General features: G+C 54.0%; 9 protein-coding genes across 9 annotated transcripts; 5 read left to right on the plus strand and 4 right to left on the minus strand.

Moving 5' to 3' along the window:
* Nucleotides 1–615: 615 nt before the first annotated feature.
* MYCGRDRAFT_36302 (uncharacterized protein) lies at nucleotides 616–2,746 on the plus strand (the record flags this gene model as incomplete). The annotated part of the gene is made up of 2 exons (XM_003855079.1): nucleotides 616–1,069; nucleotides 1,122–2,746. 2 exons carry the CDS (start codon nucleotides 616–618, stop codon nucleotides 2,744–2,746), a joined length of 2,079 nt encoding a protein of 692 aa, XP_003855127.1.
* Nucleotides 2,747–3,232: 486 nt separating this feature from the next.
* Nucleotides 3,233–4,049, plus strand: MYCGRDRAFT_84830 (uncharacterized protein; the record flags this gene model as incomplete). Its single annotated transcript, XM_003855080.1, has 3 exons — nucleotides 3,233–3,445; nucleotides 3,501–3,808; nucleotides 3,869–4,049. 3 exons carry the CDS (start codon nucleotides 3,233–3,235, stop codon nucleotides 4,047–4,049), a joined length of 702 nt encoding a protein of 233 aa, XP_003855128.1.
* A 207-nt stretch (nucleotides 4,050–4,256) lies between these two features.
* On the minus strand, nucleotides 4,257–5,190 carry MYCGRDRAFT_84831 (uncharacterized protein; the record flags this gene model as incomplete). Its single annotated transcript, XM_003855302.1, has 3 exons — nucleotides 4,257–4,535; nucleotides 4,590–4,711; nucleotides 4,767–5,190. 3 exons carry the CDS (start codon nucleotides 5,188–5,190, stop codon nucleotides 4,257–4,259), a joined length of 825 nt encoding a protein of 274 aa, XP_003855350.1.
* A 1,089-nt stretch (nucleotides 5,191–6,279) lies between these two features.
* Nucleotides 6,280–8,262, plus strand: MYCGRDRAFT_108267 (uncharacterized protein; the record flags this gene model as incomplete). The annotated part of the gene is made up of 8 exons (XM_003855081.1): nucleotides 6,280–6,370; nucleotides 6,427–6,512; nucleotides 6,567–6,754; nucleotides 6,814–7,120; nucleotides 7,177–7,482; nucleotides 7,537–7,889; nucleotides 7,942–8,071; nucleotides 8,128–8,262. 8 exons carry the CDS (start codon nucleotides 6,280–6,282, stop codon nucleotides 8,260–8,262), a joined length of 1,596 nt encoding a protein of 531 aa, XP_003855129.1.
* A 396-nt stretch (nucleotides 8,263–8,658) lies between these two features.
* On the minus strand, nucleotides 8,659–9,974 carry MYCGRDRAFT_108268 (uncharacterized protein; the record flags this gene model as incomplete). Its single annotated transcript, XM_003855301.1, has 2 exons — nucleotides 8,659–8,778; nucleotides 9,087–9,974. The coding sequence occupies 2 exons, from the start codon at nucleotides 9,540–9,542 to the stop codon at nucleotides 8,659–8,661; spliced, it is 576 nt and encodes a 191-aa protein (XP_003855349.1).
* A 172-nt stretch (nucleotides 9,975–10,146) lies between these two features.
* Nucleotides 10,147–11,271, plus strand: SWDB2401 (histone H3 methyltransferase complex and RNA cleavage factor II complex, subunit SWD2; the record flags this gene model as incomplete). Its single annotated transcript, XM_003855082.1, has 1 exon — nucleotides 10,147–11,271. One exon carries the CDS (start codon nucleotides 10,171–10,173, stop codon nucleotides 11,269–11,271), a length of 1,101 nt encoding a protein of 366 aa, XP_003855130.1.
* A 455-nt stretch (nucleotides 11,272–11,726) lies between these two features.
* Nucleotides 11,727–13,345, minus strand: MYCGRDRAFT_99277 (uncharacterized protein; the record flags this gene model as incomplete). The annotated part of the gene is made up of 2 exons (XM_003855300.1): nucleotides 11,727–12,137; nucleotides 12,196–13,345. 2 exons carry the CDS (start codon nucleotides 13,330–13,332, stop codon nucleotides 11,790–11,792), a joined length of 1,485 nt encoding a protein of 494 aa, XP_003855348.1.
* Nucleotides 13,346–17,609: 4,264 nt separating this feature from the next.
* MYCGRDRAFT_103418 (uncharacterized protein) lies at nucleotides 17,610–18,369 on the plus strand (the record flags this gene model as incomplete). The annotated part of the gene is made up of 2 exons (XM_003855083.1): nucleotides 17,610–18,123; nucleotides 18,207–18,369. The coding sequence occupies 2 exons, from the start codon at nucleotides 17,626–17,628 to the stop codon at nucleotides 18,252–18,254; spliced, it is 546 nt and encodes a 181-aa protein (XP_003855131.1).
* Nucleotides 18,370–20,058: 1,689 nt separating this feature from the next.
* MYCGRDRAFT_108272 (uncharacterized protein) lies at nucleotides 20,059–23,399 on the minus strand (the record flags this gene model as incomplete). The annotated part of the gene is made up of 5 exons (XM_003855299.1): nucleotides 20,059–20,255; nucleotides 20,340–20,589; nucleotides 20,889–21,135; nucleotides 21,760–21,901; nucleotides 22,067–23,399. The coding sequence occupies 5 exons, from the start codon at nucleotides 23,214–23,216 to the stop codon at nucleotides 20,059–20,061; spliced, it is 1,986 nt and encodes a 661-aa protein (XP_003855347.1).
* Nucleotides 23,400–25,585: the final 2,186 nt, after the last annotated feature.

A 25,585-nucleotide genomic window follows, 5' to 3' on the forward strand; every position in this document is an offset into this window, starting at 1 on the left:
TTGTCGTCGAGGGGCTTGCGTCGACGCCTTCGATTTATCGAGACCCTGCGGAGCTGTTCTGTTCTACAGCGCGAGGGATCGATCCGAACGTGCGGCTCTGAGCTGTCCTCGTAGCCGATGCTGTCGGGGCAGAATGGTCCGCTGCATGGAAGCGGTACGCTAGACTAATGACCTATTTATGGCAAGGGCAAATGGTAACTCGACAGCGAACACAAACTGCTTTTGGCCCATGGTGTAGAGGAATTTCTTATACTGGCTGTAAGATATGGATATCGCGACAGTCGATGTCGTAGCCAGGGAACGGGAGCAAGTTGAATAGACAGTTCGAAGCTGTGAACAAGTTTTGGCGAAGTCTCGCTCTAGAACGTGCATTTAATTTTACCGTAACTCTCTTTGAAGCGTCCTGCTGACCTGCTACTTGACCAAGGCTTGGACACATTGCCGGTAGATGTAGCCGTCAGACCCCGGGTTAGCGTACGTGACATCTGTCTATTTGATCCAATGGCCCCCATCGGCGTCGCATCGCCGGCGCATCCACCCCAGATCTGCTCAGGCCCGTCCAACCTATCGTCCACTCTTCGCCAAGGATATCATCGGTATGGTTAGATCCGAATAATGCCAGCGAGCCGCACTGCGCGGCGAGGCCTCGCCGAGAAAGCCTGCAACGAATGTCAGAGACGGAAGACGAGATGCATACCAAGCGAAGACGATTCGCGCTGCGCCTTCTGCCAGCGCGCCGGGAAGGCGTGTGTCTTTGAGAAACCACCGGCCAGGACGCCGTTGACTCGGCAGAATCTTGATCAAGCGGAGGCACGATGTCGACAATTGGAAGAAGTCCTCACGCGGCGTGAGGCTGAGATGTACTCGAATCATGCCAATGGAGGGGAGAATCCGCAGCAGCCAGCGCACAAGGCACACGCTGCAGACCACAATGCTGGGGAGGGGAATGCGGACTACGAGTGGAACGAGGCCTCGGATCATGAAGCGAGAGAGCAGTCATCAGATAGCGATCATGCCAGAGATGGCATGGCAGCGCTGACGAGTCGAAATGCGGGCTCAGGCTATCTGGGTAGATCATGCACGTACTCCCTATCGTCACGCCATACTGACAAGATGTACAGGCACGAGTTCCGGCCACGAACTGTTGCAATCAGTATCCTCTTTTCTCCCTCCAGCAACCGGCGCTGGTCGCCGCAGCAAGAGTGCCGCGCAGGAGACGCCGAATTCGAACGCTTCTGGGCACGGCTTACCGCCATCCTCGTATGCGAGCTCCTTGTCCGCCTCGTCGATCCAAGAAGTGCTCATATCCGCATACTTTACCCGGTATAACAGCAGCTATCCCATCCTCAACGAGAAGTCCTTTCGCGATCAGTGTGCTTCGAGGAAGTCGCTGCCTCGATCCTCGTCATGGCACATCACGTACTACGCTGTGCTCGCGATGGGCGAGTGGTTATCCGGCAGTGGTGCGGACGACAGCCCTTCTCTATACTACGAGGCCGCACGATCGTTATTGAAGCCCGAAGTCCTCGAATCCGGCTCCATCAACAATGTACAGGCATTTCTCATTCTTGGGAACTACCTGCAGAAAACGGATCGGCCCAACACAGGTTACAATTATCTCGGCATCGCTCTGAGACTCGCTATGGGTATTGGACTTCATCGTGAGCTTCCAAGTACGTCGACTGCGGGACCATCGAAAAGACATCGTCGGCGAATCTTATTCTGGGTTCTCTACTGCTTTGACAGCTGGTTCAACATCACCACCGGGAGACCCTCTCTACTATCAGATGCGACTTTCGACGTCCGTATGCCGCACAACGCAGAAGAAGGCTCTGTCGACGAGGCTGGACGGATGAGCGACGCGGCCGCGCCGACGACATGCTCCGTGATCATCGCTTTGGCTCGTCTGACCAAGATTGCCAACAAGGTGTACAACGAGCTGATTTGCGCCGGCTCGTGTCCGGACGTGGATCATCAAACCGTTGTGATGGAGCACATGATACAAAATTGGCAAGCAGCTTTGCCAGCCTACATGACCATGACACACCATGTCCCATCGTGGTTCGTCGGTCCTCGACAGACTGTGTACTGGAAATCGGCAAATTTGCGTATACTGCTGCTCCTTTCAAGCCAACGACATCGAACGGACGACTTTGAAAAGCTCGCCGTTGGGTCGAGATGCCAATCTGTCGCTGCATCATCCATCAACGATATTGCAACTTTCTGCGATCAGTATCCGGACCACCTACACAGCGGATTGGCATGGTACGCAGTCTATTTCACGCTACAAGCGATGCTGTCATTCACATCTCAATGCGTCTACCGCCGACGAATCGATCAGCAACCCGGCGCAGACGCCCAATACTACGAACACACAGCCTCTCAAGCCGTGAACTGTATCGAAGGCCTGCAAGCAAAGAACGCTGCCGCCGGTCGAGCATATCGCATCGTCCATCGACTTCGAGATGTCGTCCGACAGACGAGCGGTGCAATCCCGCTGGATGCCTCGCTTCAGGCTGGTGTCAATGCGTATGGAGTGCAAGGAGCTGGAGACGAGCGTGCCCTGCAACAAAACCTTGACCCGCAAGATCCGCCTACGGATCCCGGGAGCATTCCACTTGACTTTCATCAGGCGATACCGAATCTTGTTCTTGCTGAGTGGGGAAATGCGGCGGATTTGTCGCTTCTGCCGTTCTTCACGGGGATGGACGATTTTGAGGCTGGGGATCTCTATGGTGCTGTGTAGCCACGTCTTAAAAGCTGTTAACGATCAACCCATTCAAAACTGCCGATCAACGACTTTTCCATCCTGTGGTGCCACTGCTACAGCCGCCCGCGGCTCTACGGTCTTCGGAAGCATGCTCACCAGAAGCGTGTTTTCGCTGGCCAAGCAACCAAATCTAGACCATCACATGTCAGAGGTGAGTGTTTTGCCCGATCGGGTGCCATTTCCGCCTTGCTGGCCACCTCGTGGTATGTCAAAGCCTCCGTTCCGGCTCTCGAACCAATTGCGGTGTGTCGATTTTGGCCATCGGACCACGGTTATCCGACGATATTTGACATGACCGCGAAAAGCCGCACGCTCGGATCCTTCATGTGCGTTGCTCAATCTCACGCCGCTATGAGTTATCAGAGCCGACTTTCGATCTCACTGGTCCGCTTCCGGGTTGCGAAGGTTGACGTGCTAACAGACTGAGGAGCCAGCTGGGCTTCTTGTAATTTTATACGAATCATGGAGGACAGTTCGTTGCACAAGGAGGCTGAGGGCGAGCAAATCTCAAAACTGCTGGATCGCATTGCATATCTTCGAAAGCGTTCAGGCGACGAACAACGCATTTTGATTGCAGTGGCTGGCGGACCGGGTTCTGGTAAATCGACACTATGTGCGAGACTGCTTCAAGAAGCACAGAAGAAAGGGTTGCATGATATGGTCGCAGTCCCCATGGTCAGCTATCACAGATCGATGGGCAAGCGGAATTGACTAACATGTTTCGTTCCAGGACGGCTTCCACTTTCCAAAGTCCCATCTTGCGGCATTGCAGGATCCCGCAGAAGCTTTCGCACGTCGAGGAAACCCCCTCTCATTCAATGCCGCCAAATTCGTCGAAGCTGTGGCAACTCTCAAAGCAACCGCATCGGGACTTGCACCTACCGATATTGCTCTGCCAGGATTCGATCACGCTGTGCAGGATCCAGTGGACAATGAGATCATCGTACTCGCAAGCGCCAAGGTTGTGCTTCTCGAGGGCAACTATGTGCTGTTGAACGAGAAGCCTTGGAACCAGATCTCGGACATGGTCGACGATAGGTGGGCCGATTGTTGATGTGGTTTGATGAGACAGGATACATCATGCTAATGTCTTTCTAGGTGGTATATCGATGTACCGAGGGATGTGGCTAAGCTGAGATTGATTGAACGACATCTTCGCGCAGGAATCGAGACGTGCTCTGTTGCAGCTGCAGCGAGAGCGGAGAGCAACGATTTGATGAATGCTGACTATATAGCCAGTCGATTGATAGAACCCGATATGGTAATACGGAGCGTTTAGCGTTGGACAGTATCACTTTGTACTTCATGAACACTCCAAGCTGGTAGAGCCCGTTGGCTGGTAGTCGCTAGGTCTCGTCTTCGTGATAGCTTGTGAACGAACGGAGAGGTCGACTCCGCAGGGAGTTCACGCGAACAAGGTGATCCGCGTGCTCATGCCATGAACCAAGAAACGAAAGTAACAAGATGTGCTTGGATGTATTATCTTTTACGGAAGTACATACCCTCCATCGATCAATATGTCGCTGCCTGTCATATAAGTCGAAGCATCGCTCGCCAAGTACAAGTACAACCCCTTGATCTCCTTTACATGGCCCATACGGCCCAATGGAGTCATTCGATACGCCTCATTGACCACTTTAGGCGAAGCTCCCATTCTTGTGTCGAAGAAGCCGGGCGATACAATATTCACACGAGCGAACTCTCGCCACTCCCGTGCCAGACTCTTTCCGAGATGGGTCACTGCTGCTTTTGTGGAGTTGTATACCTGAGAGGCGAGTCAGTAGAAGCGTACGGAAAGGCTTTCGGAATGAGAGCTTACAGGCTGATCGACTGGAACGTTTACAATGTGTGCGGAAATGCTGGATGTGATGATGAGGTTGCCGAATCCTTGGCTCTTGAAGATAGCACCGGCATATTTTGCGCAGTAGAAGACGCCGTCGACTAGGGATTGTCAGCTTTTACAGGTTCGAAAGGTAGAGTGTGGACCATTACTCACGGTTGACAGACATCTGTTTCCTGTACTCCTCGATCGTCTGCTCTGTGCTCGCCTTCGAAATTGCCATGCCCGCGTTTGCGATGAAACAATTGAGCTTCCCAAAGTCCTTGACAGTCTCCGCCATAGTCTTCTCAACGGCTTCATGATCTGACACCTCGACTTGGTACGCCTTTGACTTGATGCCATACCTCTCCTCCAACTCCTTGCTCCGTCCGATTGCGGCTTTGTTAGAGTTGTACCACAATGCAACGTTTGCACCAGCTTCCGCCATTGCTTCTGCAACAGCAAGACCAATGCCATCAGCGCCTCCAGTGATGGCCACGACTCTCCCATCCATTCGCAGTTGCGAGAAGACACTGTCCGGGATATCGGGAACGGGCTTCGGCGCCCGCTCCACACCAGCGTCTTCGACGGACATAGACATTTCGAAGGTTATGTATTGAGGATGAGAGAATGACTTTGAAAAGGTACTTGCGATGGTTCAAGGGTCTGAAGAATGCAGTGTATACTTGCTGGAAGCAAAGGCTTGCTGACAAAGTGATTGGAGTACTTCTGCCATTTCTGCCGGTCGGAGCGCTACAATTGAATCCGTTTTATGAGCTCCGACAGACGCCGCCAGATGCCAGGTCCCGGGTTGTATTTAGCATGTGATGTGAGAAAAGCTTGTCGAAGCGCTAGTCACTAGCGTGTGTAGTGGGTGCTAGCGTGTGGAGAACCAGGGGAGGTGGGCAGGGCTTGCTCCGCTTTCGTAAATTGGTTCGGATTCTTCATCATCCCGCAGACCTCGAATGCCATCGTAGCGATTGGTCTGGAGGAGTGTACTCAATTTTGCACACGTCGTGGATATTTCCACGAATAGCCAAGAACGTACAAAGGCAACCAATCCTCGATTCGAGACAAGGTGAATCTTCTCTTAGCTGGGAGGCGTACGGTTTGAACTTACCTTACGCATGCCATCGCGGTTCCAAGACTCGCTCACTCAACAATGTTGAATACGCTTCAACCTGACTATCGGGACCTTGGTTCTCATCTTTTGGCAAAGGACAAACCAGTCCAAAGGCTAGCCCCTGCCCTGGCGAAAGGAGACAATGCTCCGGAGCAATCAAACGCTACATGGTCATGCGGACACTTCTTCGCCAACCACAAGATTTGATACTTAGAAACTCCTCGCAGTGTCAGCGTCGTACCACATCACGTCGGAGCGATGCTGCTGTCCGACTCGAGGCTAACCCTGCATTGCTTGCGGAGAGCTCCAGGCGATGCGGCGCTCGTGTTCTGACAAAGTTGTGGCTGACAATCCGGGCAGCGGTCGCCCGACCGGACTACCGGTCTGGACTCACTATTGGTCCCGAACCATGGCCTTGGAACTCTGGAGTCTGGGGTCATGCCTGCCATGAACATGAGATAAAGTCTACGTGAACGACCACCATTTCTCCACGTTTTCCCCATCCATTCCCCACAATCAGATCTCACACTTCCACGTGGTCAACACGTTCCTTGCAACTCTTCAACCATGTCTCAGTTCAAGGATGAGATGAAGGATGTCGACTATCAGGTTGAGGTCGCCTCCGATGCTCCTGAGCCATTGGAGACCAAGTTCGCCTGTAAGTGCCTTCGTCTGTCCATGAAGTCAACACTGTCCGCTCACACTCCGTCACAGCATTGGGACGATGGCAGGCCGCCAAGGTCTTCTGGAAGGCCATGTTGTTCTGCATGATTCTGAACTGGGCGGCATTGAACGACGGCGTAAGAGCCGATATCCTTATTGCACGAAGAACGCTTCGCTGACGACCGATACAGTTCCAACAGCAAGTGCCCGGTAACATCATCCCATTGCCAGCTTTCGTCGAGCAGATGGCAGACACCGTGGTCGATGGTGCGCCCGCCGTCAGCGCACAGACGGTCTCCTTCTGGCAGGGTTTCGCGGAGATGTCGAAGATGGTGGGAATGTTCGCTGGTGGATACTTCGCAGATAAGCTTGGTCGAAAGTACGCTTGACGATGCCATTGGAATGCAATCCACATGCAGCGAACTGACATGGCAATAGGAAAGCGATGATGGGTGCCATCGCAGTCCTTCTCGCAGGTTCCGTGGCCGAGATTGCGTCCCACAATTGGCAGAGCTGGCTCGGAGCTGCAGTTCTAGTCCGTCTTGGAGTTGGTCTTGCTCAGTCGATCCTTGTCACCTACATCTCCGAACTGGCTCCTTTCCAGATCCGTGGTTTCATGATCGGTGCCTACCAGTTGATGCTTGCTTTCGGCCAGCTCCTGTGCGCGATTTCCTCTCAACTGGTCCAGACCTACAGGCCAAATGCCTGGAGACCTCTGATTGCGACCGAGTTTGTGTTCACTGGAGTATGATTCGTCCTCCCCTTTATTAGCTTCGTCGTATACTGACATACAATCTGTAGATCCTGATCCTGATGATTTGGTTCGTTCCCGAGTCTCCTCTCTACTACGCACGAAAGGGCAACGCGGAACGCGCGAAGAAGTCGATGAAGCAGTTGTACGGCAACGTTGCGGGATACGACATCGAATACGAGTATCGTGTCATCGAGCACGGTATTGAGGCCGAGAAAGCTCTTATTCTGGCTTCGCAGGAGTCTTCTTTCTTGGACATCTTCCGCGGCAACAACTGGCGACGAACAGTTGCTGGTGCTGTCGGTATCTGCACGCAGTGGGCCGCTGGTGCTCCGATCGTCTTCAGCTACTCCACCGTAAGCTCGATTGTTGCGAAATCTCGATGAACGCCAACTAACAGTTTGATCTAGTACTTCTTCAAGGTCGCCGGCATGAAGGATCCCTTCCTCGTCACTATTATCACCTTCGTCCTTCTCATCGTCTCGATCTCCTGCTCGCTGGTAGCCTGCGAATACATCGGCCGTCGTCCTCTGCTCATTGGTGGCTGCGCTCTCATGTGCATCTTCAACATCGGACTGGCTACATCTGGAATTTTCAAGAGCGATTCTGCTGGGAAGGCCGCCCTGGCATGCTTGCTCATCTGGGTGTTGTGCTACGGTGCTTCGGCTGGCCCGATCGGTTTCGTCGCTGCTGGCGAGACCTCGACTCCTCGTCTGCGTGCCCAGACTACATCTTTCAACTTGGGCTGCTACGGTGCCGGATTGTGGGTCATCTTTGCTCCTCATTCGCCGAACTCAGCTGACCTTTTTTCCCAGCGTTGTGTTCCAATGGACGATCTCCTACATGATCTCGCCAGATGCAGCAGACCTTGGTGTCAAGGCTGTCTACGTTTGGGCTGGTCTATTGGTGCCCACCACTGCTCTCCTGTGGTTCTTCTACCCCGAGGTAAGCTTCTGCGCAAGGGCGTATTGTACTGTGCCAATGACTAACATCGCGTGCAGACCCAAGGACGTACCTACTGGGAGCTGGACGAGCTCTACCAGCGCAACATCCCCGCCTGGAAGTTCAAGCAGACCAAGACTCTGTCCGAGAGCACCGGACAGAAGGCAGTGCCTCGCAGCCGAAGCGTCGCCTAGAGCTTGGAAAGAGTCGGGAACCGGAGGACGAATATGATATGAAAGAAGGAATGGAAATATGTGATAGGACTTCTGGAACGTCCTGCGAGAGGAGCCGGCCACACATATACTCAAGATAAGCATGTTCAGAAGAGATTCAGCTAGATGTCCTCGGAAGTGTCCAGGTAACTTATCTGTACGTCTGTAAATCTGTCCGGGTAACTTATCGGTACGTCTACGATTCCGTCTAGGTACTTTATCTGTACGTCTGGAAAGCCGTCCTGCTATAGTCTGTATAGCGGTAAGAATGTGTTCTACGATGCTGATTGTGCAGAAAGGCTGTGGCCAATTGTTATGGATCAAGTTCTTTGAAGTTCCGAGGATCATACCGAAATGTTGCGAGTTCTCGTTATACGATTAGATGAACCACAGCACCACTCCATCATCGCCTTCCTGGTTCTCTTCCCAAGCACTTGACCAGACCTCGCCGCGAGCAAGGAAGCCATCACGAGCATCCTTCACCTCTTGCAGAACGGCCTGTGATCCTTCCAATCGTCCGACTGACACTCTCTACCACAGTAGCGCACATTTGAACACCTCCCGCACTTCTTGAGGTTGGATGACGGCACACCATCCCGTATGGTGGTGATCTCCTCCCGACCGCATCCTTCACAAGTCACTTCGCCCAGATCCACCGGGCAGACTGTTTTCTCCCAACCTATGCCTTTGTACTTGCTGGCTTGCTCACCGCGATAATGCTTGAAGAACTGCTTGAACATCTTGGGATTGAGCAGCTCGCACTCTTGTATCGTCGCTGCCTGATTGGGACGTTCATCTGGGCGTACACAGTGGTCTGGGATAGTAGCCTGGATAGCACGCAGACGATCTTCAATAAATAGCTCGATCGGCTCGAGGGTGCTCTTGCCGACGCCCTCAAAGGAATTTGGATCGTTGGCGCGGCGGAAGAGGACCTGCCCTTGCGCAGCAGGAAGGTACGTCGTGAGACCGCAAGAGTCAGGTGCAGGGTCGCAGTTCGAGGTGAAGAGCTCCAGCGTTCTGTTACGGGTGTCGAACATGTCTGGCATCCCCTTTTTGTCGTTTGGGTCTGGCTTGGCGTATTGGATGTCGTTGACGCCGAGCTTGGACAGCAGAGGGAGATCGTGCCAAGTGAGTTTAGGCGAGGGCGTGGTTATGCAGTACATGGTCTCCTGGTGGTGGGGCGAAGTCCAGACGATAGCCATGGCTTTTGGTCCGCTGCCCATGGCGCGGGCGATGTTCTCCGTTGATGGTGTAGGAGCCATGGCGAGAGCGGAGGAGTCGTGCGTACCAACAGCGAAGTCAGTCTAGAGAGGAAGAGCTGAGGATAGTCACTGCTGCGAGGAGCGAGCTAGAATAATCAATTCAGCGATCAGCCGGCAAACGACCTGTCACATATCGCTTGGGTACATGCAGATACCAAGGCTGCTACCCGCATGTTTGAAACTCAACGCGCCGTCTGTCTTCGTCTCCTACAGTGCATGATGAACGCACTCCTCGGGACCACTTGCCATCGTCATTGGATGAAGAGTCTGAGAGCCCGTCCGCTTGGGTTGCTCCACGGAACGGGGGCCTAGCACACAGATCGCCAGTACAATGGCCGGTCAAGATCCGTAAATTTCTGTAGAAAGCCGCATCTAAAGAACGTAGAAGTAACATGATCAGCACATGTCGTCTGGGTCTTCTCCTGGTAAGGTACTCTGGCAAATGAACCAGTGGTGAAAAGAAGGACAAAGAGGAATTTCTTGGTGACCTTCGTCGTTCTTTGGTAGCACACCGGCTTCAAGTTTATCCGGCCTCCGCGCGTGTCTGCTTGAACCTCACGTTCTCTCGCATCACGGACACATATTCGCAACATTTCGCGCAACACCGCCGCCTTTCGCCACGACCACAATGGCCCCAGGAGACCTTCAACCGGCTCCGATGGCCAAAGTAACCGATATTGTCAGCACATTCCGCCCCTCAAGACTACACAAAGCGCCGCCAACCACATCCTACACCTCGATCGACTTCGACGACAGCGGCGAGTTCATCCTCCTCTCCCGCACCGACGACACGATCCAACTCTTCAACACAAAAGCCGGCGCGCATGCGAAAGAGCTGAAATCTCATAAATACGGTTCCGCCCTCGCGCGATTCACACACCACTCCACCTCGATCCTCTACGCCTCGACCAAAATCGACGATGGCATTCGCTACCTCTCCATGCACGACAACTCCTTCATCCGATACTTCAAAGGCCACACCGGCCGCGTGACATCCCTATCCCTCAACCCTTCCAACGATCAATTCATGTCCGCCAGTCTGGACAACACAGTACGACTCTGGGACTGCCGCTCTTCAAATCCGCAGGGTCAACTGAACTTCGAATCTCCCTGGTTGACCGCCTACGACGCATCCGCCTCAGTCATCGCCATCGCCTCTCCCGCCGCACAAACAATCCACCTCTACGATCTCCGCAACTACGACAAACCGCCCTTCTCCACTTTCGACCTGCAACCCGATGAAGCCAAATTTCCCTCACAAAAGCCCGGCGAGGGATGGACAGGCATGGAGTTCAGTAACAATGGCAGATACCTTCTCGTCGCAACGAATGGTCCAGGACATTATGTGCTCGACGCTTTCGGCGGAGAGCTCACAGCGTATCTCTCACGTCCTAATGGTCCGGATGTGTCGCACTTCGCGCCCGGCGACGATCTACCAAAAGGTGAAGAAGGCAGTCCAACACCGAGCTACATCCAAAGTTCAGCATGCTTTTCTCCGGATGGTAGATACGTTGTCGGAGGAAATGGACGGGCAAATGGACTATCGGTTTGGGACATGCTGCAAGCGGAAGAAGGAGGAGGCATGAAAGCGGACAAGGTTCTCGAACCGTGTGCGGATCTACCGAGTCAGAAGCCAGCGAAGGTGGTGGCGTACAACCCGCGGTACAATTTGTTGGCGAGCGCGGACAAGGAGGTTATGATTTGGTTACCAGATCCGGACGCTGCGTGAAGCATTGGCGTGATGTGATGGCAGGGAGGAAATTTGATCAAGGATTGGCTTTTGGATGTGGTAGAATCCGAGAGTTGTGTTTTAGCGTTTAAGCGAGGCGTTAAGGAGGCAGATATTGGCCGAGGAATTGGCTCAAGGCATGTTCTACGTGGTTCTCAAAAGGCGCGGCATGAGGCAACCGCGAAAGGTGCAGTGCAGCAGTGTTAGAGGAGTTTAGATGAAACAATGAAAATCGATGGGGACCTTTGCAGTCTAATTCCTGCTGTTGTCTGTTCGTCTTCAACGCGCAGGCTGGATCGAATCTCTACGCTAGAAATGACATTTTCGAAGCCAGTATACGAGTAACATGGCGAAGTCGGCTATTCTAGCCAGGGTATATAGCATCTCATCTCTCCCATCCTCTCATCTCACTCGTCAGAACCCCCTATACTAATAGTCAGAACATGAAGCAAAAGGTACTACATGCAATCGGCCGACTAAATCCACCAACTTCACACATCGCCCTGCTCTCCTCAAGCCTACATTACAGCACCCCAACTCTTCCAATAACTCCTCAACAAATGCAACACCTGCCTCTGCGTCATTGCATCCTCGCAAGCCAGCTGTAACGTCGTGCCGTCCGGAAACTCCAGCACCACAGAGTGCGGCAATTCCTGGCGTTCAAGGTCAGGTGTCGTCGGCGACTTGAAATCCGCAAGAGGGAAGCGTTTCGCAGCAATACCGCCGCCGGGCGTCATGATAGGTGTGTCAACTGAGGAGGCAATGGATTGTCGCGCCACGTGGGAATTGGTGCGGGTGGAGCCTTGCGTCGGGGAGAAGGAGAGGGCGCCATGGTCATCGATGGAGACTATGCGGCGTTTCCAGAGCTACAAATCGTGTTAGTACTTCATCTCACTTCACAAGGATACGCAAGGCGTCTCTTACCAAAGAGTCCGGAAACTGTACATTCAAGTCTCCCACGACCACCCCTGGCGGTGTATCCGACGTGTCCGCCTCGGCGCGTTCGCTGATAGTAGTTCCCTGCCCACTCATTGAGCTGGTCACAGAAGGAGCGACACTCTTTCTGCTTTTGGGTCCACCGAGCGTGCTGACGCGCTTGAAGAATCGCGACGCCATGTTTCCTTCCTTGATGCTGGGAGCAGCGTTGTCCTCGTTTAGAGTGCCGGCAGAAGAAGTATTCCGGGAATGCCTGCCAACAGCGCCCGCATCTTCTGACGAAGCGGTCTTCCTACGACGACTGAAGCGGCCAGACGCGGAGTGCAGGGTGCGGTACTCGCCGGAGTGGGTTGTGGCGGCGGGTGAGAGGGGTGGTGTAGATGTGGCGGATTGAGCGATACCAGTGTTGATGGCCTGGGGGAGTTCGGGAAGTGATTGATAGGAAGCTGAGTCGCGGGGAGCGAAGGAGAGATCGGATTGTTGGAGGGCGGAGTTCTCGTCGGGTACCTGCTCGGGTCGCACGATCCGTGCTGTCACCGAGACGGAATTACTGTTGGTGACGGGATCGTGTTGAACGTTCCAGACTGGAGCACCTTCCATTGGCGAAGGCGGAGTGTGTGAGCCGGCGTTTTGTCTGCTTAGTCGTCGTTTGGAGAGCATTCTGCGAGGCAAGCTCCGGTCTTTGCTGTCTTGATGTAAGAAAGCGTTGGGTGATGTCTCTGGAGTGAGCGGGCTTGCCTGCCCGGTGTAGACCGGGCTGGGTTCTCGGCTATTGAACTCGTTCAAAGCCTGGATGCGACGAGAGATGCCAGATGAGACGTTGCGAGTCAATCTGGCGGTGAGGTCGTGCTTTTCCAGGGATGAAGTTGCCGAAAGACGTTTGGCAGCAGATGCCGACCGAGGAGGCTCAGAGGACACCTGATCTCCCTCATCACCCATTTTACGGTAGCTCGATGACCTGTAAATGCTGACAGACCTGACCGAGCAAGAATCGTCAATGTTCCCCTGATTTGAAAAATTGAATCCGCCGGAAAGAGGAGTGATCGGAGATCGAGCCACCGTCACTGGGCGGGCCTCTACAATCGTTGCGCTGTGTAGCTCCTCGAGGAATTCATCGTCTGACATGAAATCGTCCCTTGGTGTGGAGTCTCCGGACGTGATTAATGGCTCCACCATGCCACGTCGTCTGCCCTTCGCGACTTCAGCGCTGTTCGGTCTGGTAATTCTGCCATCGTCCGTTATGGAGGATACGGAAGATCGAATACTCGCAGGTGCGACGGGTTCAAAAGTGCTCGCGCCGGCGCTGGTATCGCCATTCGAGGTCACCGGTCTTGAGGCAGCCTGCATGGTGATGGCTGGTACAGAGATCCGAGTCTCCTCAGTGCTCTCAGATGGCTCAGGGGAGGCAGCCAATGCTTGGTCTTCAGTGTCCAGCAGTTGGTCCTCCGCGGGAATTATGCGCCGGTCCTCCTTGATGTCCTCACCGCTGATGTTGAGCCAGGAGTTCTCCATGACATGCTCTTCTTGGCTATCAGGAATGGAAGCACCGTCATTGGCAACGGGCGCGGCATCCGAGGGCTCCTCGACCACTGTTTTCGCTTCTGCAGAGCTTGCAGAGGCTTCCTCAACAGATGTCTCTGGCTCAACTGGAATATCGGCATGCCCTTCCTCGTCCAGCTGTGTGTTCACTGGCTCCGCCGAAGCTGGCTCTGCCGTCTGCTCGTCCACCAATTTTGACTCGTCTTCTCCCTCAGCGATGCTCTCCACCTCGGTTCGAGCATCTTCGGATGGTTCGTAGCGCAATTCGATCCCCGAGTCAGCCTTGCTCGACAGCGTGTGATTATGATTGGCCGTTGTTTCTCGCTGCGATCCGTCCGCCGTTCCCTGATCCGCAATCCCACCTTCCGGAGGCCTTGATTCTGTTGTCTCTGTCGCTGTCGCCGGCATTGGTGGCACCTCTGGAGCCGTGGCATCAATCATCGGCTCGGAGTCGTTCGATTGCTGCTGCGATTTTCGCATCTGGCGTTTACGGAAGTCGAGAGCTTTCATTAGTCGTAATTTGTCTGTTGTCATTCCAAGAGATCTGTGGGATGCAGAGGATTTCACACTGCTGCGGGAGATGGGTCGTGGGTCGAAATCTGGCGTTATTGGAACTGGAGGTGGGGTATGTGAAGAGAGAGTAGGCGCAGACGACGCTGTCGTCGTCCTCGGGGGAGGAGCCATTGACGAGGCCCGGGGAGGAAGCACCATGCTCGCTTGAGAAGCCGGTCGCTCTGATTCCGATTTCTTCAGTACACTTTTGAAGCTGGCGGGTATAGCTGAGACTCTTGCCCCGCGCTTTGCCTTCTCGACGGTCGATACCGGCCGTGGTCCTAGTTTGACCTTAGGCTTAAAAAGCTCATCGTATTTGCTGAGATCGTAAGGATCTTCGTCTGCAGAAAACGGGCGCGCTGCCATGCTCGAGGTCCGGTCCGGAAATCTTGCGCGGTCCGTTGAAAGCCTGACCGTGTCCTCGCTCGGTCGCCCGAATTCCGTGGCCTCCTTCGACAGTGCGGCTTTCGCCAAGGGCTTTGTTTCTTGTGTAGCGCTTGCAGTAGCGCTCGGGACGTCTTTTGGGGGTGGAGGTGGTGCTTCATCTTCAGGCGAGGCCAATACCGGCAGATCGCTGGTTGCTGAAGCTGAAATCGTATCTCGCGCAGCTGACGCATCCTCATCCGTTTGCACCTTCAACGTCGCAGCCTCTTGCGGAGTCTTGTTCTCTTCACTATCCTTTTGTTCCTGGGTCGTTGCTGGTGTCGTGGACTTGCTCAAAGGTGAAGCAAGTGGATTCATCGAGGTCGGAGTCGATACCCTGCCAGCATGTAATGACGAAGCCAATCGCTCTGCGCGCTCTGCTCGCGCCGATAAGTTATCCCCCCTCCTACCTGGCCTGGGACGCTGTGGGCTCAATAGCCGCTCGCTTGACGGAGCCTCTTGCGCGCCTCCTTTCTCCTCCTCATCCTCATCTTCATGAATCTCGTCAAGGCGGCCGCCCGATGGTGCAGGCGAGGCGGCAGCGGTATGTAGTGGGAAGCTTTGGGCGAGGGATGTATCGCTAAGGGCGTCGGCGGCCGGTATTTCGAGGAGCGTCTCGTACGGCGAGTACCTTTCGAGGACATCTTGCAAGTGAACATTCGTTCGAGCTATGGCGCGATTCGGTCAGCATATTGAGGTCTCTCCACCCACCACCTCGGCTGTCATACCTTGTAGAAGTCGCGAGGTGCCTTCCGGTATGTACTTGACCAGAATCCTCCTCCGCCGGTACATCAGCAAGCCATACAGCGGCGACTTGTCAGTGTATCCGGAGATGGCGCTGCGCGCCTCTGACACACCGCCGCGCCCTTGTGCTAGCAATTCGATCGCATCTCGTGTCTTGTACTTCAACAGGAACCTATGCGCCTCTCATCTCAGCCATTGTGATCTCTCTACCAGCCATTTGCGTCCGACTCACCATCCTGCGGGTTCTGCGACGGCAGTGTTGTAGGCAGCCTGCACTTCCGAGCTGTCCAGGCCACTCAGGGACATAGTTCCTGACTCTTTCAAGGATGTCGGATCGCAGACCGCGGTGGAGACAGCACTTGAGGAGCCGCCGTTACGCTGCCGCGAGAGCAAGCCGTGAAGGAAGTCCTTGGATTAAGCAATAAGAATAAGGGTAAGAATAAGATTGTCCATGGACAGACGACAACGCTCTCGACGTCTCCATCCGCGGAAGATGAGCAGCCAGCGATCAATGGGGGCTCGTCTCACACACAGGAAGTCGGAAACTGTGGAGGAGGGAAACAAGGTGAAGCAGGTAACATCCCTGCCGAAGGGCGAGTTGTGACTATTCTCTGCTGCATTCCGGGTCCGTCCCTCTGTCGGGTCAGCTCCCTTTCTCTCACAGTCTCACTTGTGCCGCTATGCGCGCTTGGTGATTAAGGTTGATGCGAACAAACGCTATATGGGCACGTCGCCTCCTCACGATTTGAGGACAGCCAATGGCCGAGCGGGCTTGAAGGAGCCAAGTTCTCGGCCATGGTCTAGTCCGTCTTCGCTGGGCCATGATCCATCTCACGTCCATCGCATTTGGTGCCATAGCTCTGGGACCTGCTTACGACGAATGCACGGAAGTGTTCGTGAGAACAATGTCAAACATGTTCCTGGTGGGGGCCGCAGTCTGATGTCAGAACACCGGGATTACACGCTCTGTGTTACAGGCCTCGTCTGCCGTCATCATCGTCTCGCTACTTGCAGGGACATCCTCGGAGCTCGAGCTACTGCTACTGTTGCGTGGGAGAATTTGCACCATCATAAGATGTGCGGATGTCCATCTCATTCGAAGAACCTGATATGCTACCGAGAGAGTCCTCGTGCGTGCCACTGAAGAGGACCTTGCATCTACACCCTACATTCCGCGAGCGAAGAAAGCCTCTACATTCCGCCGATGGCTAGTCGATCGTACTGCGAGGACTTGGGCAGAGGAGAAGAGGAGGTCGGCGAACGCGGTGAGGATGCGTAGGCGGATTGCATATCGAGGTCAACGGTCAACTTTACAGTGGGATCGACAAGACCGAATTGATGGAACGAGTCGCGAGCTTTGGTTGTCATAGATTCCGACGAAAGTGTTGGTAGCAGGCGGACGACGTCTATACCGATAACATGAATGAAGGTCAAGGCAATTGCGAGGAAGACCTGAGGTTGATGGTCTCGTTGTTCGCGAGAGGAGTCGCTTTCGGCCATCAAATCGTGAGCGTCGGAAATCCATAATCACCAGCACCTATCCCCGCTCGATTTGCCTGTATAGTATAGCGAAAGCGTAGGGCTGTGGCCGCTTGGAGGAAAAGTCACCATGCTCATTTGTCTCAGTGTGCCGGCTGCCGATGCGGTGTCTGGCCAATGCCATGGATTGCTTGTCCTGTGTTTCAAGTGACGTTGGTTGCGTGAGACCGTGCTTTCTTCATCGTCCGAAATGAATCGTACATCGAGTCCCGCCACAACGAAAGCAGAGCAGTCATCACCGCCTCGTCGAAGATCGGCCGAAGTAGAATACTCCTTTCGTTTTTCACGCACTTGGCTCGAAACGGCAAATGTCCTTTTAGATCAGAACGGCGCGTGTGATAATTCGTGCTTCTGCTCTCAACCTGTCAGCGGATTTCGTAGGACGTGTATGGATTCATTGAGGCTCCAGACCGGCAAGAAGAACGAATATGCCATGAATGAAAGATACGGGCTGAGCGATGCCATGGGGCTTGTCGGCGGGCTCCGATATCTCGACTGCACCTCCCGACTTCACTCTTTTTACCCTTCACAATTGGTCCGCCTCTACACAGCACCTCGCGTTTCCTAGCAAAGCATTACGCTCAGCATAACACAGTCATACCGGGAGGAATTCTTTCCATCATGTCCACCGCCACCCCTCGAATACCTCCACTTCCTCCTATCACCACTCTCCCCTCTCTGCCTCAAGAAGCCCACATCCAGATCCTCGACCTCCTCTTCGAACGTCATGCATCAATCCACACTCTTCTTCTCCCTCACCTACACACTCCACACCCTTCATACCCAGCACTCGTATCCACCATCCATACCCGCTTGCTCTCTTTACTCTCCTCGCCTTCGGACCTTCCCGTTCTTGAAGATATCCTCTCCTCCCATCCACGACTCGGCGCGAAGAAGGTCGACAGCGCACAGTCTGTTGCGGAGCAGGCGGCGCTGCAAACTGGTGCCGAAGAGGAAGCGGAGCAGCTTAAAAGGTTGAACGAGGAGTATGAGCGGACGTTTCCTGGACTGAGATTCGTGGTGTTTGTCAATGGGCGAGGCAGGCAGGAGATCATGGAGATCATGAGGACGAGGATCGCAAGAGGAGATGTGGAGATGGAGAGGAGGGAAGGAGTTGATGTGAGTGTCTCGCTTTTGTTCTCTTCTGAAATTGAGAGGCAAAGGAAGCCGGTACGATGCTGATTTGAAGTGTTGCTTCATAGGCTATGTGTGACATTGCGAAAGACCGGGCAGCGAAGTTGTCTGCTTGATGACTGCATTCATCGATTGTATTTGTCAAGCGACGCATCGGACTGCACGGTGGCAAATACCGCGGCAGATACGGTGGCACGATGGCATCAGTTGCCGTACACATGCGGTAGCAGCACGCTTCTGAAAGCGTGCAGCGACGGTGGCAGGCGTGCGAATAACTTAGCAGTACGGTCGAGGTAAGCTGGCGGCGACTCCAGCGACAGCATACGTTTGACCACACTTGCAAGTTCGCCGGTCTCCCAAGAGGTGGCTGTGTCCCACAGGCTTGGAAGACCATGTCTCTGACGAAATCGGCGCCGATACAGCCCGAGCTTCATCCTTGTCCTGCGGGCGACGAAGTCCGCCTCACCCTGGGTTCCAAGTCATGGAGGAGTTGACCATCAACATTGCCAAGCACCGCGTGATGCAACGGGCTGAGTTCCATGAAATGTAGTCGGCCCAAGCGCCGAGAGTGTGAGAAGAGCAGACCACGGGCCAAAATTCTTGCTCCAAATTCGCTCGTTGCTTGCCAGGACTTCCCAGACTTCAGAAGACTCGTCTACCTCGCTACGAAAAGGCCCTGATTTTGGTTTCCTCGCATGGGCTTCCTGTACCCAATCGCCGACGACTTCCGCTTTCGCCTCGAGATTGCGCCGGGCAATCGAACACACAAAGGAGCCAGCTGTCCCTAGACTCGAGACCGAAAAGTCTTCAGCTTCAACTTCCACTTCAACGAATTCATCAAACCACCCAAACAACACGTCCAGCATGAAGCTCTCTACTCTCCTCGCCGCCGTCTACGTCGGCCTCCTCGCCCCCACTGTCGCGGTAGGATCCTCTCTACTCTATTCTCGTCGCAATTCCACACCGCTGACCGTGAGGCCGCTTGCAGGGATTCTGCAGCCAAGCCGATTGCGATTACGGTTGCAGCAAAAAGGGAGTCGACGGCCTCTGGTCAGTGAGCGCTTTCTTGCTGCCTCTGTCGGAACGCCGGGCTAATATTGATCGTCTTCAGCGACTACAAGACCGGGATTTGCCATTGTGATGGAGATGGCGTACGTCGTCCTGCTACCCAAACCCGCCTCTCCGATTGCTAATGCGACGACGCTGTAGACATGCAACCCAACCGATTGCGAGAATCAATGCAGCGCCAAGGGCAAAGACGGTCTCTGGTGAGTGACATATTTGCTGGCGGCCCTCTCGCTCGGACGCCGTATATGCTAATGCTGGTCGCAAGCAACACAACGACTGGCAAGTGCGATTGTGATGGCGAGTGATCGTGACAGCGCAGGGAAGCGGATGCATGCGATTGATAATGGACTACTGAGCTTGCGATATAATGAAAGGGAGTTCGGGCGTTTTGTCAAATGACTCTATGTTGACATTTCGTATGCATTGTCGCTATCATCACTTTCCCTGTACTTTAATCCCTCCGTCTCACGCAAGTATCGTGTGGTAAGCCGAGTTTCTGAGACTGCTTTTTCCCCATCCTTGCGCGAGACCGGTGGTCGTTGCAGCGAAAAGCGTACAGATCCCGCCATACGTACGAGACGTCGTGGACCCACGGCATAGGGGCCACACGGTGGTGGCAAAGCCTCCAGCCTGCTCTCCGTGGTCCATCGCTGTCTCGGATTCCCGTTTCTAAAGCTCTTGAAGGCAACCTGGATTGACAATGTCGAGAAGGCAGTCGGAGATCATTGGGGAAGCTCTGAGCCAGTCCGCTCTAGCAGTCACGTCCCTGGTATTATCATGCTTACTCCATTGATGCAGCAGCAATTGCACAGCGATCCCTCGGGCCACCGTGGGGTCGAGACCGTCCTCCCGCTACGTGAAGTCAGTCTGCGCCTGCCTTGCATGGCTGTAGAGGCTCGTGACGAGGTGTATGACAGTGCGTGCCGCGACGGCATTCTTCTCTTCGTGAACGCCGGTAGCTATCCCGATCCGTGGAAGCGTGTCGTCGTCAGCCTGGGTCGACTCGCGAAGCAGCTCCTTAATTTCAAGAATGTGAAAAGCATGCTGACCTAAGTAGATGTAGTAAAGAAGATGTGTAGTGATATAACAAAGAGGACGGGAAGTTATGCTTGTGGGATGCGAACGCCATATACCTTCACTTGCCTCACTTCCACATCTCTCTGCAAGTTTTGGCCCAATGATGTCGCCAACAGTAGCCTGGCGGTCCGAGTTTATCGAGGAGTCAACAGAGCAGCGAGCGTCCGAACAATCCCACTTCAAGTACTGGACGAAGACGTCCGAAGTGTAGAAGTGCAGCTGCTGCTTCTCATTCAACAGGACCAGAGCTGGATCGAATGTGTCATCGAATGGCGTGAGCTTGTCGCAGTGCTCGAACGCGTGTCTCTGAATACAGTAGTATATGGACCAGCATCGTGGTGAGGTGCAGTCAGTGATATGGCTTAACGGTTCTCCAGCGAACACGTTTCAAATATTCAGTTTCATAAATATCCAGCCTCTCCGCAGATCTTGACCCACTGAAACCACCAGCAACAGTCTGGTCGCTCATGCCTATCGGAGACGCCGGCCACAACGCAAGCAAGGTCCTCAGATGAGTCCGTCCACATCGCGGCAGACCGAGGATGCAAGCCGGACGCACCGGTATCATTGCTTAGGCGGCATCATCGACTCAAAAATCGACAAACAAATTGTCCGGACGAGCGGCTGGCCAGACGGTAGTTCCACATGCCGCCATTCCACTCGAGGCTATTGCCACGACCCATGTAATACTCCCGGCGCTCTTTCGGTGGTCTGAAGACTGCACCTCCCCGACGGACCATGGCATTCGTGATAAGGCTGGGGCAGTATCCTTTGGGTAGCGCGGTCTCCTTACACATTGGGCAGAGACTGCTGTTGTCACGGAGGAAGACATCGAGAGGCCACGTTCCGCAGCTTTGTTGACGTAAGGTAATACCACCAATGTACTGCGGGGAGTTGATCTGGCCTCGGGATTCTGGTGCGAACACGTATGTTTCCTTCACTTTCTACACTCTCCCAGATTCCAGCAGATTTCAGCCCAGCATAGAAGCAGATATTGGCTTGGTCATGCTCAAGATCGCCGTAAACAGCTCCTCCTCTCAGAACAACCCACATCCGATGCGTGGCCTCGAGATCGCCGACGATGATCCAGTCATCCTCCACTATATCCCATGCGAATCGCGCTTCTTGCCACACTGTCTCTTGCAGTTGGGCTTCACGTGGATGAGCTCATGAAGGCGAAGGCTGCAGCAGGTTGGTATGTATAGGCGACATTCGTACAGAGCGCCGCGGAATCAAATGTGGCATTCGGGCTCTGGTGCGAAGACGCGGTAAATCTTCACTTTGGCCACTCTCTCTGACAGTGCGGGTCTTGACGCATGGGTCGACGTCCATCTGATCGTCCGAGCGGCCGCCCGAGATCGGCATCCTTCTGTGCAAGCTCAATCTCGAGAGCTGCGAGTTGACCAACGTGATCTTCTGCCTCAGAGAAGGAAACGTGTAGACGACTTCTCGGCGCGATCGTTCGTGCGCACGTACACGATGGTCGGCTTCTCCAGGTCCAGAATTCGACTGCACGGTTTAATGTAGGTGACGATATCTCGCGTGCCGCTCGCCAGGTGATTCTGTTGCTCCGGTCCTGCAGCGAACACCCATGTTTCCAAGAAGTTAGGTCGCAACACTGTGAAGTCCACATTCGCGTCCAGAACGCGTCTCCAACACAAAGTCCAGACAGAGGTGAGTTCCAATCGTCCGCCTCCTCTTCAAATATGCGCCCATCCATTCGCTCTCAAAACCTGCATCTCGTTGATCAAGCACCACACTCCCACCTCCCTCCTTCCCTTACCCTCATTTTCCCACGCCTTCACCCGTCCTCTCAACACCGCCTCTTTGATCCAACTCACACTCGACCACCTCCCAATCCGATTCGTCCAACTCCCCACCATAACCCTCCACACACTAACCCAACTCCTCCCCTCCCCAGGATTGACACCCTCAAACGCTTCCGGCTTATATCCCACTCGTACATTCGGATTAACCCACACTCCTTTCTCGCGAGATGCAAGTCCGTTATCCGCATGTATCAAACAGCACTCGCTCCCTTCGACATGTTTCTCCGCTAGACTATCCTCCACTCCACGATACTTCAACCCGTCTTTCCCACTCAGATGAAACGGCTTCGCATCAAACGCTACCACTCCATTCCAACACGACGCTACCGGCACAGGTTGACTCGCCTTAATCGCCGCACGGGACGCCCGAGCGCGGAAGAAAGGCCATGTCTGAGAAAGCTGTTCTCTCCCTTCTATATCCCGCAGAGCGAACGTGTCGTAGACTTGACCCGCGCGGGAGAAGTCGAGGCTACAAGCGGCGGCGTATGAACCATCGTTTGTATGCAGAAGGGTAGAGATTTGCGGGGTTGTGAACGCCACATCGTTAAGCCAGAGGATCTTATCGAATGTTTTTCCCTGCTCTTTCAGGTTGTAGAAGGGTTCCATAGCGCGATTACGAAGATTGGCGAGGTATGGGATCCGACGCAGTTCGTGGGCGCCAGTGGAAGGATTGGCGATCCATCCCTGTTTCGCGGGTGGAGCGGCGAGCTCGTCAGCGTGGGTGATGTTCTCCATCAATATCTGATGCGGAATTTGGAGCGTCGTGAGTTCGTACTCGAGGGTAGAGAGGGCGTCTTTGGTGTTGTCGTAGCTTCCGCTTTCAAGGACCGAGACGAAGACGTTCGCGGCGCCAATTTCTTGAACGAGAGCGACGACGGCGGATATCCAGTGGGAGCGGAGGATGGGCTCATTGTTCCAATGGATACTGGCTATGTATATGCGTTCACCCCCGAGAGGCGGAGCATCGAGAGTTGAGGCGAGGATGAGGGCATTGCGGACGTAGAGCGTTTCGAGCGTGGTCCAGACCACGAGGAGGAAGGCTAGAAGTTTGGCGAGGCGGGAGAAGGTGGAGGAGCGGCGGTAAGTACGAGGTTTCCAGAGCATGGTGCTGGAATGGAGGGACGCATTGAGTGTGGGGTGTTAGATGTGCTCGGGTTGTTCGACGCGATGTGCTGTAAAGACTGGATAATGCTGATGTTATGGAAAAGGACAGACACGTTTAGCAGTGTTCGGCGTGATTGACAGGTCCATTGATATGATGTTCAATGCATGGTAAAGAGATGTTGTTCGAAGCACATTTACCTCAAAGTGCAGCCTGGGAAGTTTGGTGAAGCTGTCATCAAACGACGGTCGAGCTTAATTCCACGAGGCACGGAAGCAGGCCCGCCAATCTGCAGTACCATGGCCATGCATAATCGTTACCCGCGTCTGAAAGACTGACAGAAGTCAAATACACCGTCTCTCCACAGCACCTCGTCGACCTCAGCGGAGAGTGTTCGCAGTAGCAGTAGAGTCGGCTGTGTCTATCGAGCTCGAAGAAAAATATCGCTCTCTTGGCAGGGCAAGGTTTTTGAGAGTACTGCAGATTGTGGATGTCGAATCTTGCCGATGCTGGCCGATCTCCATGCTTGCGACGAATCTTCCCTGTCCTGGTTGGACGCATCCTGCAGGAACAGCTTCGCCTGCAAGCATGAAACGTGAAACAACGTCGAAGCACAGCGTGGTGACGGAAGAAGGACAAGGTGCAGGCCAGCAGAACTGCCAGAGCTTTGTTTAGGATGAAGTCATTGTTCGAGCATTGATTGAGCCTGAGGATCGTGTCGATGTTCGAATATCGAGTTCCGGATCGACGCTATTTTATCGGTCTGCAACGGCGATACAACGGCCTCCCTGCCTCCCATGTGTCAACTGTCGCTGTCTGTTGTTTCGATAGAGTCGTCAGAGATCGCGTGGTCGTGTGGGTTGTTATTGTTGTACAGTCGTGGACATGCCACTGCGCTGCCAAGCCACACGGCAGGTTCCCATCACGGCAAGGCACTCAGCCACAAGAAGAAGTCTCCGCAGAAGCGCTGTTGCTGTGAAGAATCGAGCAAAACAGACGCAGCGTGACAGCCGTCGTGAACTCGTGACGATTGATGACAGATCCACGGACATTCGGACTTCACGTTCTTCAACTTGCCGTCCAATCCGTCGGGCAAGCGAGGTTCCCGCGTGAAGCTCGGGAATCGGAACCGCAACTCGACCGGTCTCAAAGAAATGCTTCTGTGCTTCTGTGCTTCGTCCGTAAACAACGGCGAAGTTTTCTTTTTGCATGATCTGAATCACAAATCATGATCGCCAACCATTGTGAAGAGGATCGAGGAAGGTGTTGATGGTATAATCACAGTGTTCTGCTCTTGGATAGAATTCTTGTGCGTGAAGATGTCTCCTATATGCGTCCTCAGTCCGAGCCAACACACAAGGATGTCGACGTCGTCCGCTCAGTCGTACTTCTCCTCCGTAGAATGATACTGCAGTATCTCGTGTGCTCGTCCACCGTACACATTCGTATAGCGCTGTGTTTGAGCACTACTGCTTCGGGACTCGGGTGCTGTTTTGGTGGAGAATGGTTGGATTCAACTCGGAAATTGCTTCGGCACGGTCGCACGCGAAAAGTTATGCACGTCCCGGATCGCGAAATGATCGCGATGAAAGAAATAGAACATTCTCAACAACCATCGCTGCAGTGCGCACATGTTCGTAACATCCATCATCCCTTCCGACCACCACATCTCGATCCTCACGCCGCCATCTCTGACAGCGTCGTCAAAAAGAGAAACAAAGGTTTGAGGCGTTTGGCATTGGCAAAAAAGCTTCCTCAAAATCCCGGCGTCATCGCGAGAAGATCGAAAGGGAGTCCGAACGCCACCGAGAAATCCGCCGTGTTGTCGACGTGTTGAAGGGCAGGGTATTCGATTGAATTGAACAAGGACGGAATACAGCAGACGACATCATTGTCAATTCATTGCACGGGAAACTTGGAACTGCACGCATCGAGCCAAGAGAGGAATGCGCGCGTAGAGGTGAGTCCCGTCGCTACCGGAGGTAGCCTTGTCTTCAGCCCAAGCCTAAGCCCAAGCCCCTTGCATGCATCAGGTCCTTTTCGCCGCACTGCCTCATCAAACAAGCCCCGTCGATTGCGATTTGCAAGGTCCAAGCAGAAACGCCCGTCTTCTCACCTTCGACCACCACATCCCTCCCATTCCCATCCACCATCCATACCATCCAACAACAGAAAGAGTCAGCACTGTCCGCATCGTCATCGCACGCACGCATACCACATCCATCTACCTGTCCAGTCAGCCGGGTGGCAGCGGAAAGGAAACGCCGGATGCGCTTCCTGATACTTTGCTGCACCTCATCAGAAACCTTGACATCACTTTCACTCTTCATCGAGTGACTGCCGTCTCTGTTTCCTACATCTATCTGCACTG

The sequence above is a fragment of the Zymoseptoria tritici genome, chromosome 2, assembly GCF_000219625.1.
Source record: "Zymoseptoria tritici IPO323 chromosome 2, whole genome shotgun sequence".
Lineage (NCBI taxonomy): Eukaryota > Fungi > Ascomycota > Dothideomycetes > Mycosphaerellales > Mycosphaerellaceae > Zymoseptoria > Zymoseptoria tritici.